The 13,643-nt window shown below is 52.1% G+C and overlaps 1 protein-coding gene across 1 annotated transcript; it reads right to left on the bottom strand.

Annotated features, from left to right (window-relative positions):
• Nucleotides 1-10,740: 10,740 nt before the first annotated feature.
• Nucleotides 10,741-11,670, bottom strand: LOC309685856 (olfactory receptor 14I1-like; the record flags this gene model as incomplete). The annotated part of the gene is made up of 1 exon (XM_082501557.1): nucleotides 10,741-11,670. The coding sequence occupies one exon, from the start codon at nucleotides 11,668-11,670 to the stop codon at nucleotides 10,741-10,743; it is 930 nt and encodes a 309-aa protein (XP_082357683.1).
• Between the last annotated feature and the right edge of the window lie 1,973 nt (nucleotides 11,671-13,643).

Raw genomic sequence — 13,643 nt, 5'->3', positions numbered from 1 at the left:
AATTACCATCTCTCTCCACAGATGACTCATAGGATGTTCTACGCCAGTCCTGAGCTCTCTTTCTTCTCTTAATTCTTACTTTCATTCTTACTTTTTTTTTTAGATTTTTCCTGCAGAAAGGTTTCGATGCCTTCCACTTCAAAAGAGGCATTAACCCACTATCTCTCCACTAGTGCCTCTATAACAATGTCTAACACCAGGTCAGGACTGAAACTCTCACAGCATCCCTATAACAAAATGGGATCTACTTTGTGCTATGCAGAAACACTGGTCCTTACTTCTAAAGCTGGTCTCAGGAGAAGGCTTGAGCAATGGCATCCCCAAAAGGACTGTTGCTTTTGGGTTCTTTTAGAGCTCGAGGATTGGATTTAGGACTCACTCGTCAGCATGTAGTGACAGTGGAAGCAATGGCTGGTCACTGAGTGACATAGCCAAGGTTGTCACATACAAGCCGTGACAGACAACTTTATTCTCAAGGGGGAAATGGAGTTTCCTGGAGATCCCCTGGGCTCTCCACAAGCAGCATTTGCCTGGGGTAGGCACGGAATGGAGCCCCACAAAGTGAGAAATCACCCAAGATGGAGACACCAAGTTGAGTGGTGCTGTTGACTTGCCTGAGGGATGGGATGGCATCCAGAGGGACCTGGACAAGATGGAGAAGTGGGCCCATTTGAACCTCATGAAGTTCAACAAGGCCAAGTGCGGGGTCCTGCACATGGGTTGGGGCAACCTCCCATATCAGTATAGGTCGGGGGGATGAAGGGATTGAGAGCAGCCCCGCTGAGGAGGACCTGGGGGTATGGGGCAATGAAAAGCTGGACATGAGCTGTGTCCTGGTTTCGGCAAGGATGGGGTTAATTTCCAAGGAGCCGGCAGGGGAGGCACGTATTCCATACCACGTGACCCATGCCCCACTATAAAAGGAGCTAGCCGGGGCGGGGGAGTCAGTCGCCACTTGGGGGCGGGTTGCGGCGGTGTGGGTCCGGTCGGTGCGCTTCGCGGCGGTACTGTAATCGCGTTCTTGTATTCCTTTACCGGTGTTATTGGTTTTCTTTCTTTCTTTTCTTTCTTTTTCCCTTTGTCTGTTCTGTTAAATTATAATATTTCAACCCACGAGTTTTGCCCTTTTCTGCTGATTTTTCCCACGGCTGTGGGAGTCGAGCGAGTGGCTGCGTGGTTCTCTGTTGCTGGCTGAGGCCAAACCACGACAAGCTGACAATGTGCACTCACAGCCCAGAAATCCAGCTGTGTCCTGGGTTCCATCAAAAGAAGCATGGCCAGCAGGGAAAGGGAGGTGGTTCTGCCCCTCTATTCTGCTCTCGTGGGACCCCACATGGAGTGCTGCCTCCAGCTCTGGAGCCCTCAGCACAGGTGTCGTGGTTTAACCCCAGCCAGCAGCTAGGACCATGCACCCACTGGTGCAGTTCTCCCCCTTCCCCCAGGAGGAAAGGGAGAAGAGGGTGAAAAAGAGTGGAAAGGGAAAGAAAACAAATAAGCAAACAAAAAAAAAAAACCCAAAGTCATGCGTTGAGGTAAAGAGAGCTTAATAGAACAATAACAGAAAAGGAAAACAACAACAACAGCAACAACAATATTACTACTGCTACTAATGACAATACAAGTCACTGTCACCACTCAGTGAATTGGTGCCTTCCCGAGCAGCGTTTGCACGTACCCGCCCCCTGGTTAAACCCATCCAAATACTGAGCATGACCTCTGTGGAATGGAATATTTCATTGCCCATTCCATCATTCTCTCTCGGCCCCTTTGAGCTCCTACGGAAAGCTGAAAGAAAAGTCCTTGAAAAATATGAACAACACCTGGCAACAACTAAAACAATATGCATTACTAACATTCTTTTCCTACCAAATCTGAAACACAGCAGCCACTGGAAAGAAAATTAGAGTTGTGGTCAAGGTCTCCCTGTCCAAATGGTGGGCAGTGACGAGTGGTGTTCCTCAGAGGTCCGTACTGGGTCTGGTGCTGTTTAACATCATTGTTGGTGACATGGATGTTGGGATGGAGTGCACCCTCAGCAAGTTTGCCAATGGCACCAAGCTGTGTGGAGCGGTCGACATTCTGGAGGGGAGGGATGCCATCCAGAGGGACCTGGACAGGCTTGAGAGGTGGGCCTGTGCAAACCTCGTGAAGTTCTACTATGCCAAGGGCAAGGTCCTGCATGTGGGTCAGGGCAATCCTGTGAACAAATCCAGGCTGGGTGAAGAATGGCTTGAGAGCAGCCCTGAGAAAAAGGACTTGGAGGTGCTGGTGGATGAGAAGCTCAAGATGAGCTTGCAATGTGTGCTGGCAGCCCAAAAAGCCAACCGCATCATGGGCTGCATCACCAGCAGCATGGCGAGCAGGGCGAGGGAGGTGGTTCTGCCCCTCTACTCTCTCTGGGGAGACCCCGCAGTGCTTCATCCAGCTGCTGGGCCCCAGCATAAGGAGGACATGGATCTGTTGGAGTGGGAAAAGAGGAGGCCACAAAGGTGATCAGAGGGGTGGAGCACCTCTGCTGTGAGGACAGGCTGAGAGAGTTGGGGTTGTTGAGCCTGGAGAAGAGAAGGCTCCGGGAGACCTTATAGCAGACCGAGTAGCTGAAGGGGGCCTAAAGGAAAGCTGGAGAGGGACTTTTTACAAGTGGTAGTTGTGGAGCTGGAGCTGGTGGACAGTCAAGGTAGGCCAAAGCATCTCAGCTGAGACAACTGATTTCTCTCCCTCCGGGAGAAAAGGCAGCCTGGACAATTGCACCCAAGCTGTCCATCGCTGGAGGAGGATGGGCAAGGAGTGGGTGCGAATGTTGCAGAGTCTGCTTGGAGATGTTCCCGTAACCCAGACCCCTTCAAAAGAGCACGCCGTTCACTTTCTCTCTTTGCTTCCCTCTGTGAATGGAGGGAGCTCGTGACCTTAGCGTGTGACTCGCTGTGAGCCCATGTGAACCGAGTCCAGGGCAGGGAGTGCTTTGGTGTTCGTGGGATCCCAGTTTGGCACAAAAATGTGTTTTCCTTTGGTCTAAGGCTATCCACTGTGGAGAGTGGACTTCAGCGGAGGTAAGGTGGACTTAATGTACAGCAGAGGAGTGTATTTTGCATTTTGTATATTGTATTTTTCTATTCAACCATGCCTTCCTTTGGGCTTGTTTTTGGGCTACAAAGAAAATTCTGTGTCTGGGTGCAGTTCATTCCCTAAGTGAAACAGGTGGAAACTGGTGCCAAAGGGCTGAAACCTGCAACTCCAGAGTGTAGCAGAGAAAGCTCAGATTTGAGGAAAGGTGGTGTAAGTCCCAGGTGGCTGATGAGAGAAAGGCGGGGTTGGAGGTGGGGACAAAGGCTGCCCACAGAGTGTCTGACATACAGGGTCTTGACTGCCCTACTCAGTCAGACTCTGTTTGGAGAGGTCCAGTTTCAGTGTCATTTGGAAATTGCTGATATCAATGAAGACAGACACATGAATGAAGCAGACAAATAAAGAAACAGAAAGAAAAATAAATCCTTTCTTCTTGTTGTTTACTATTGAAACCTTTCCTCTTCTGAAATCCCTTTAATTAACTACAGCAGAATTGTATAATAAGAAAATTATGCCCAGAGCCATTGCTCGTTATGGCATTTTGCATGTTAATGAGCCCTCTGGTGCCCAGTTCCTGAACTGCAGGTACTGAGGGTGGATTGAAGTGGTCTCTAGAGCAGTGCAAGTCAGCCTCCAAGGTTCTGAGGGCGTCAGCGGTCCCCACTGAGGGCCATCCCTGACTGTCCCTGAAGCAGAAAGCCAGAGGCACTGCTTCCAGTTGGAAATGAATTGTGAAAGTGTCTGTGAAAGCCCTTGCCGTGTCTCATCAAGCAGGATATTCAAGCGCTGACCCCCACACCCTGACAATGGGGACTTCTTCCTTCAAGGGATGCTCAGAACTCCTTCTGGGAGCAGTGCGATGAGGGGGTGTGTGTAGGAAACGTCTCGGGCTGTCTGGAGGGTGGGGGAGGAGGCAGCGAAGCAGTGTGTGTGTGAGGAACTGGAGTGCTCTCAGGGGCTCCAGTGGAAGAGTCCACAGCCATAGTGGAAAGGACAAGGATTTCAGTTGTGCTTGGGGGGCGGGCGGACGGACACACACGACATCCTGACCACAGACTGTCCTACACTTTCCTCTGCCTGTGCCCGTTTCTCTGCAGATTTCAACCACCACCCCTGCTTCCCCACCTCACTCCCACCCCGTGCTGGCCCAAGCTTTACTCATGACTCTCTGTCTTCACTAATTCTTCAAACACAAAGCCGTGTTTTTCTGAGCTTTTGCCAATGAGTTCCCCATAACCTGTGCATCTTCTTCCAAAGCCCTCCTAATGCTCATCTCTCTCCAGAGATGGAGCCACAAGAGGGAACCCCACCCCTGAGCCTTCCATCCTGTCTGTTCTGAGAACTATGTGCCCATCCATTACAGCATCACAAACTGTTTCATTTCTTCTACTGCACCTTCGCAGTGACTCCATCGCTGTCAATGGCAGGGGCTGTGCGGCTGGGTAGCAGCTCCACAGGAAAAGCTCTGGTGGTCTTTGGGTTTCATTTGGTAAAACAGGAGCCCTCAGTAAAGACAGCCAACAGCATCCTTTGCTTCTCTTGTCATTCCCTGAAATCACAAGTGCTTCTCTTTTATTCTCCTTATACCCTCCCAAAAGAACAGCCCACCTGTGCTGGTTTGAGGTGAAACAGAACCCCTCTTCTGTTCAGCATTTTTCCTTTGCAGCTGAGCCTCTTGGAACTAACTGAACTCTCTGAAATTAACAGCATATTGTGGTGACACTGTTCAGAGCAATGAAACCTGATTAGTTGTAATGTATGCCGAGGAATGGTATGCAGAATTCTCTTTCTCATACTTATTGGTATATCCCCCAAGGCCAGCTGATTTGGTTCTTTGCCCCATTGGAGGGTCAGGAGCAGAAGAGCATAGAGGAGTCGCACCTGTCGGGAGGAGAGGCCAGGACAGATGACCCCAAACTGACCATCAGGGTAATCCATCCCATCTGCCTCACGCTCAGTATAAAAGCTGAGGATCAAAGGGTCAGCTCTTTTCCTTTAGTGGCTGGTGTCCCAGGAGGACTCTGGCTGTTTGTCTGCCTATGATGCCTATCTGTGCATTCCTGAATGCAGTTCCCATCCGTCCCAGAGTTGAGCCTGGGACTTTCCCCATGCCTGCTGGTGACGTGATTATCATCCTGGGAGCTTGATCCAGTTTTGTATGTATGTCATTATTTCTTTTTTATTTTATTATTAATATTGCATTAAAGTAGTTGACTTCCTGTTAAGTTCACAAGTCTCTTGCTCTCTCTTCTTCCTCTCCCTAGAGAGAGAGGTAGGGGAGAGCATCTGTTGTTTGCTGCAGTGGCCAGTGTGGCCCAAACCACAGTAAGAATAAGGAAGCTGTACTGTTAGACTGAAGGCAGTCCTTGCTCCTGCACACGGAATTCCATCCACAAATTACTTGTGTTCATTTAATATTTGGTTGGCTGCCTCGAGGAATTGTCCCTGACGCAACCTTGGCTCAACTCAAACAGCATTTTGTCTGGGAAGCCGTCTGAAGGAACAGCCTCATCCCAACTTTGTTCTGTGGTCTGTAAACTGAGGGACACTCTCTGCAGTCAAAGTGGAAGGTTCGTGGGTGATGGTGGTGACCATAATGACCCACCATGCAGCTTTTGGTCTGGCTCTCTGGATGCTCCGAACCAATGGAACTCTGAAGGGCAGTAAATCTGGAATTGGAGCTTACAGAAAACACGATGAAAATGCTTTATCTGGTTGGAGCAGGAAAATTTCTGTGAGTGTTTGCTCCTGTAGAGGCAGTATGGGAAGTGCACAGCATCAAATAGATGGTGCAGCTTGAGTGGTGTGAGTAGAATGGTAGAATCTAAGACTCATAGGATAGTTTAGATTGGAAAGGAAATTAAAGATCACCAAGTCCCACCCCCACTGCCCTGGGCAAGGACATGTCCCTCTAGATCAGATTGCTCCAAGCCCCGTGCAACGTGGCCTTGAACACCTCCAGGGATGGGGCAGCCACAGCTTCTCTGGGCAACCCGGGCCAGGGGCTCACCACCCTCATGCGAATTTTTTTTTTCCAAATATCTATTCTAAATCTCCCCTCTTCCAGTTTGAAAACATCCCCCCTCGTCCTACCCCTACATTTTTTTAACGTACTCTTTACCCTTGTGAAAAGTCCCTCCCCAGATTTCCTGTAGCCCCCCTTCAGATACTGGAAGGCCGCTATATATCACTGACATAAAAACCCCAGCAGCTGTTATTCAAGAACACACCTACTTCCTGTACTTCTAAAAGGTGCTCTAGAGCTAAGCCATTCTATATTACCATTTTTGATAATAATTTGATTTCTTCCTCTAAGGCTGTCATACTGTCTGCCTCTTCATTAATGGCTTTTTCTAATTCTCTTGACACATTTGCAGTAGCCCTTTCTAGTTTTGCGGTCCCTCACTGTGAGATAAAATCTATTACAGAGAGTTTGAACTCAGTGCCACATTAGCAAAGATATTTGTGAAAGGCAGGTCCTGCTTGACTAACCTGATCTCCTTCTACAACGTGGTCACCCGCTCAGTGGATGAGGGAAAAGCTGTGGATGTTGTCTATCTGGACTTTAGTAAAGCCTTTGACATCATTTCCCACAGCATTCTCCTGGAGAAACTGGCTGCTCATGGCTCGGATGGGCACACGCTTTGCTGAGTAAAAAAATGTCTGGAAGGCCGTGCCCAGAGAGTGGTGGTAAACGGAGTTAATTGCAGATGGCGGGCGGTCAGGAGTGGTGTCCCCCAGGGCTCAGTGCTGGGGCCAGTCCTGTTTAACGTCTTTATCAATGATCGGGATGAGGGGATGGAGCGCACCCTCAGTCAGTTTGCGGATGACACTAAGCTGGGTGGGAGTGTTGATCTGCCTGAGGGTAGGGAGGCTCTGCAGAGGGATTCGGACAGACTGGACCCATGGGCCAAGGCAGACTGTAGGAGTTTCAATGAGGCCAAGTGCTGCGTCTCACACTTTGGCTACAACAACCCCTGCCAATGCTACAGGCTTGGGGAGGAGTGGCTGGAAAGCTGCTCAGCAGAGAGGGACCTTTGTTGTTGGTTGATAGCGGCTGAACGTGAGCCAGCAGTGTGCCCAGGTGGCCAAGAAGCCCAATGGCATCCTGGAGTGTATGAGGACTAGTGTAGCCAGTAGGACCAGGGAAGTGATTTTCCCCCTGTACTGGGCACTGGGGAGGGCGCATCTTGAGTACTGTGTTCACTTTCGGCCCCCTCACCACAAAAAGGACATTGAGGCGCTGGAGCGTGTCCAGAGAAGGGCAATGAAACCGGTGAGGGGTCTGGAGCACATATCTTATGAGGAGCGGCTGGGGAAACTGGGGTTGTTTAGCCTGGAGAAAAGGAGGCAGATTGGAGACCTTATCGCTCTCTAAACATATCTAAAAGGAGGTTGCAGAGAGGTGGGGGTCCACCTGTTCTGTCAGGTAACCGGTGTTAGAACAAGAGGAAATGGCTTCAAGTTGCGCTAAGGGAAGTTTCGACTGGATATTAAGAATAATTTCTTTACTGAAAGGGTCATCAGGCATTAGAATGCGTTACCCAGGGCAGTGGTGGAGTCCCCATCCCTGCAGGTGTTTAAGGGTTGTGTAGTTATAGTGCTGAGGGATATGGTTTAGTGGTGGGCTTGTCTGTGTTAAGTTAATGATTAGACTATGTGATCTTACAGGTCTTCTCCAATATAGGAAATTCCGTGATAGTGCGATTCTGTGATGATGGCGCTGGGACAACTTCCCCGGGGTGTCCAGTGAGCACAGGCACAGCCCAGACCCTGCTCTGCTGGTCCCTCATGTCTCTCGCAGGAGCCCGGCTGTGCCAGGACACTGCTATGTGCCCCCACCCTGCACACTCCCCCACTTCAGCTCTTCCCTGAGGTTTTTCCTCTCTGGGGCACTTGCCAGCCCCGCCAGCCCACACCCTCCCTGAATCCGGCCACCTCCTGCTCTCTCCCAGCACAGACCAGCAGAGCAGCCTCATTGGCAATGGTCCAGCCAGCCTTCATGCTGAGGAGATATCCACCCCAGGCAGCTTGCAGCCCCCCATGCCAAATATCCTTCCAGGATGGCATGAGAGAATTGGCCCAGGGCACCCTCAGGAAGGTCCTTTGGCCCCAGGGACAGGGCAGCCTGCCGTGAGCTGTCCCACCAGAGCAAAGGGTTCCTCTTGCCATGGCTGCCCTGCACACACACGGTGCCCTGCTCTTCTCCCGCCACAGCCCATCTTCCCTCAGAGCCTTTTCCCGAGAGAGCTCATCCGTGCTGGCCCGGCCAGCCGTTCCTGCACCCCTCTTCAGGCGTCCCACAGCCCCCGAGCTGGTGGTGTGGCTCTGCAGAGCCGGGGGCTGTGGTGCCCAGGGCCATGCTGGTCAGGCTGGGAGGCAGACCCAGCTCGGGTGGCTCCTGCCCCCTTCACCTCAGCACACAGACGTGGCCCCTGCACCTCCAGAGAAGTTCTCGGGAAAAGGATCTCAGACAAACAAGTCAGTGTAGGGTCCTTCAGTTTTTTAAAAACAAAGAGAGAAGAGCTTCTTATTTACACAAAGTCTGTGGTTCTGACAACACAGACAGATCCTGACATAGCAATAGGATAAAGGAGAATTCTTCACTTTTATTGACAGCATTAACAAAACCCAGAAAAGCTAAAAAACAAATAAATGAAAGGAAAAAAAGTACTAAAGACAATCTGGGCCTGTAATGAGTTACATCATGTGTGATATGTAGAAGATGGGCAGTTCAGTGCTGCTTCTGACAAGATACCAGTCATCACTTTCCACAGGGCATCCTTTAGTTCCTGGTTCCTCATGCTGTAGATGAGAGGGTTCACTGCTGGAGGCACCACTGAGTACAGAAATGACACCAACAGGTCCAGAGATGGGGAGGAAATGGTGGGGGGCTTCAGGTAGGCAAACATGGCAGTGCTGTTAAACAGGGAGATCACAACCAGGTGAGGGAGGCACATGAAAAAGGCTTTGTGCCATCCCTGCTCCGAGGGGATCCTCAGCACAGCCCTCAAGATCTGCACATAGGAAAAGAGAATGAAAGCAAAAGCCCTGAATGCTAGTAAGACACTAAGCACCAGAAGCCCAACTTCCCTGAGGTAGTCTGAATGTGAGCAGGAGAGCTTGAGGATGTGGGGGATTTCACAGAAGAACTGGTGCAGGACATTGCCCTGGCAGAGGGGCAGTGAAAATGTATTGGCCATGTGCAGCACAGCATAGGGAAAAACACTGCCCCAGACAGCTGCTGCCATGTGGACACAAGCTCTGCTGCCCAGGAGGGTCCCGTAGTGCAGGGGTTGGCAGATGGCAACGTAGCGGTCATAGGCCATGATGGTGAGAAAAGAAAACTCTGCTGAAATGAAAAAGACAAACAGCAAGGCCCGTGTAGCACGTCCTGCATAAGAGATGACCCTGGTGTCCCAGAGGGAATTGGCCATGATTTTGGGGAGAGTTGTGGAGATGGAGCCCAGGTCAAGAACAGAGAGGTTGAGGAGGGAGAAGTACATGGGGGTACCAAGGAGACCGAGTGCATAAGGTCCTCTATAGACAGATTGGAGTAGGCTCACATTCACAAGTCCTGGTCCTCAGAGGGAACTTCAGCCACCCTGATAGCTCCCCAGCCCCTGCCCAGCTCTGCCCACCTCCCCAGCCCTCTCCCCAGGACAGCCAAGCCCAGCAGCCCAGTCTGGACTGGCCCCACAGCTCTGTCCGCCGCAGGGTGATGCAGAGCTCTGGGCACTCACCGCACAGCCCCAGCTCCTCCCAAGGGCGCAGCAGCTCCTGGGGGGCAGACAAGGAGGTCAGCCTGCCCATCAGCCCCAGGGCTCGTGCTGGTGCTGAGGGAACGAGGAAAAAGAGGCTGGTCACTCTCTGCTTCTCTGGAATTCATGTTGTGCGTGATCCCCAGCCCTGACTGAATTCGCCCCCTTCTCTCCCCAGTCAGTCCCACGCCCCAGGACAGCACAGCAGTCCTGGCCCTGGGGTTCCCTCAGGCACCTCCTGTGTCTCCCACTCTCCCCTCCCTGTGCCTGATGAGTCCCTGCTGACTCCCTCGGCACTGCAGCGTCCTTGTGCGTGGACACATTGATTCAGTGCTTTATATTGGTGGACTTTACCTTTGAGGGTGTTTCACCTTCAGAGTCTCCATCTGTTCCAGCGCAAGGGCACGTGTCGAGTCCCTAATCCTGCCTCTCCTCCCCCTAAAAAATGCATTTCCAGAACATTCGGTATATGCCATCAGTCCTGTCATACATGAAGAAGACTGAGGAGATAATGGGAGCTCATGGACCATCTCCCCTTCCACTGGGCACCAAGAAGAGTGCTTTTAAATCCAGAATATTTGGTGCAGTGGAACCCAATAGTACCGTGAGCTTAGCTCCAGAAACATTGAAAACACAAGGAGAAGAGATTCATTAAAATATTGATTCCTTGAATATGTTCTTGGAAGGTACTTTGGAGGAACAGCCCATGCTTCAGGCACGGCACTTGGGAGGTGCCCTTTTATTAAAGAGCTGTTATCTGTGCAAGGGTCAGACACAGTAGGATCAAGCCTCAAAACAAGCAGCGTAAACTCAGAAAAACATCTATAACCAGGATTATCACAAGAGAAAAAAGCAGACTCACAGACTAAGATAAGCCTTTGGCAATGTGCGGAGAAGGGGCGGCAGGTTATTGTCAGTGAAACAATGTCCATTGGGCCAGTTTCCACAGGGCATCCTTGAGCTCCTGGTTCCTCATGCTGTAGATGAAAGGGTTCACTGCTGGAGGCACCACCGAGTACAACACTGCCACTACTGGGTCCAGAGATGGGGAGGAGATGGAGGGGGGCTTCAGGTGGGCAAACACTCCAGTGCTGATAAAGAGGGAGACCACAGCCAGGTGAGGGAAGCATGTGGAAAAGGCTTTGTGCCGTCCCTGCTGTGAGGGGATCCTCAGCACCACCCTCAGGATCTGCACATAGGACACCACAATGAAAACAAAACACCCAAAGGCTAAACAGGCACTAACCACAATCAGCCCAACTTCCCTGATGTAGGAGTGTGAGCAGGAGAGCTTGAGGATGTGGGGGATTTCACAGAAGAACTGGTGCAGGGCATTGCCCTGGCAGAGGGGGAGTGAAAATGTATTGGCCGTGTGCAGGAGAGAATTGAGGAACCCACTTCCCCAGGCAGCTGCTGCCATGCGGACACAAGCTCTGCTGCCCAGGAGGGTCCCGTAGTGCAGGGGTTGGCAGATGGCAACGTAGCGGTCATAGGCCATGACTGTGAGAAGAGAAAAATCTGCACCAAACAAGAAGGAAAAAAAAAAGACCTGTGCAGCACATCCTGCATAGGAAATGTCCCTGGTGTCCCAGAGGGAATTAGCCATAGCTTTGGGGAGAGTGGTGGAGATGGAGCCCAGGTCAAGAACAGAGAGGTTGAGGAGGAAGAAGTACATGGGCGTGTGGAGGCGGTGGTCGCAGGCGATGGCGGTGATGATGAGGCCGTTTCCCAGGAGGGCAGCCAGGTAGATGCCCAGGAAGAGCCCGAAGGTCAAGAGCTGCAGCTCCCGAGTGTCTGAGAATGTCAGGAGGAGGAAGTGGGTGATGGAGCTGCTGTTGCACATTTGCTGCCTCTGGGCAGGGCGACCTGTTCAAGGAGGGAAACAGAGTAAGTCAATGCAGACTTCTGTAAGCAAAATCAAAGCCATTTTCGGTGGGCTCAGTCCCGGCTGCATACACTCCCTTCCTCACGTCCATGGCTGGAGCTCTATTTGGCGTTGGCTGCCTGTGCCGTGAGGAGCAGGGCGCTGCCCAGTGGCTGCCAAGGAGTCAGCCCTGCTCTGCAGCAGGGACTTCATAGGGAGAGTGGCGGCAGGAGCCAGTCCTGGTGTTCTGCTTTGGCTGATGAATCCACTTCTTACGCAGATGGGCTTCTCAACATCTGAACACCCACTGCTACGGAACAGGGATGGCCGAAGGCAGTTGGAGAGGTTTGGGGTATTTTAAAGCTCCCCCATCTCAGCTGGGCACTGTTCTGGGATGTCAGAAACCCTCAGCATTTCTGCTTCACTCCAGGAGAACAGAGTGAGTGCTGTGAGACATGAGGATTGCCTGGGGCAGAGAGCAGAGTCAGGGGAGATGGTTTGTCCCTCCATCTTGCACCGTCATGAGATGGAGGGGGATCACCCTCTTCTATTATGCAATCAGACACTGCTGAGAGCAGAAGGATCCATCTCAGACTATGAAATGTCTCACCCTTTCTCAAGGTCTCAGCAGCCCACCTCTAGCCAAGGACACCCACGGCTCATTTCACCCACCCAACAGCATTTCCTCAGTCACAGAGTCTCTGTGTTTCTCTGTGGGGCTTTCCGATAACACAAAGGTGCTATGGGACAGGTTGGCATCCTGGAGGGCAGCTCACAGCTTCCATAAACACCCAAAGGACTTACCCAATTTTGGTGATCTCAGTGAGAGATTTTGCAGGGGCTAAAGAGCAGGTGCCACAGATCCCGGTGAGACTGGAACAGGGATGCTGGTGCTGTCTGTAGCCCCCAGAGCTGGAAACCAAAGACACAGACTCAGGAAAGCTCCTTATCTCTACAGGGTCCCTCCTTTGATCTTTCATTTGAAAGTCCTCTTGGACATGTGCCACTGCCCACCCAGCCAACCAAGAGAAGAAACAGCAAAAGAAATTTAACTTCATATTAAGGGAACTCCATCTTGAAAAGTCCCTCCAGGAATGACCAGAGGTCATCTGGAGGTGTAAAGAGCCCTGACCCACACAGCACCCTCTTCAAAGCAGAAGGACCCTGCCCTGCCAGTAGTCACTCCTTCCACCCACAGCTTCTCCCCACAGCGTTGTGGGGAGCTGCCCTGGCAGGCGGAGAGCTGACCCTGGCAGGCGGCAGAGTCCCTGCCCCGGCACACAGCCCCCGGGGTGCAGGGACCCTGCTGGCAAGGACAGCCCTGCCAACCCCTGCCTGCACACCCACCTTCACAGTCCTTTGGCTGGTCCTGGGAGAAGGCAACAGTCATGCCCTGTGCCTCTGATGGTGAAGCAGGGAAGCCCCAATCTAGAGAATGTCCTCTTCTTCCACAGCAGAGAAGTGTGAGCGTCCTCCTGAAAGATCCCACGGGCTGTGGGAGGTGCCAGCTGTTGGAGATCTCTCCAGCTACTGCAGCTGCTCTGCTTTGGGAAGAGTTCTCCCCCCACTCGCCCTCAGCACCCTCCCTCTCCAGACTGCCTTTAACCTCTCTCTGCCTCCCTGCTCTGCCCTCGCTGCCTGCAGGCAGTGCCCTCAGCCCTGCTGCGCTGTGCAGAGGAGCTGCTCCTGGGCAGAGCTGTCTCTCTGCAGTGCTGCCCGCTTGCCAGGAGCTCCCTCCGGCCCAGCAGCCCGGCCCAGCTCAGCAGCAGAGGACCAGCTGTGGCTTTCTCTGCCTCCTCCCCACACTGCCCCAATCCCTCGAGGTGTCCCTGCGCCTCCAGGGCTGACAGCTCCTCCAAGGCAGCGGGGTCTCTCCTGGGGAGCAGTGTTTGAAGCACAATGAAGTCATCACCGACTGTCCCTCTCTGAACCCTGGACAGACTGATCCCTGT

The sequence above is a fragment of the Vanellus vanellus genome (assembly GCF_965231255.1).
Source record: "Vanellus vanellus genome assembly, contig: HAP1_SCAFFOLD_89, whole genome shotgun sequence".
NCBI classification, from domain to species: Eukaryota; Metazoa; Chordata; class Aves; order Charadriiformes; family Charadriidae; genus Vanellus; species Vanellus vanellus.
This window is presented reverse-complemented; position numbering and strand designations above follow the sequence as displayed.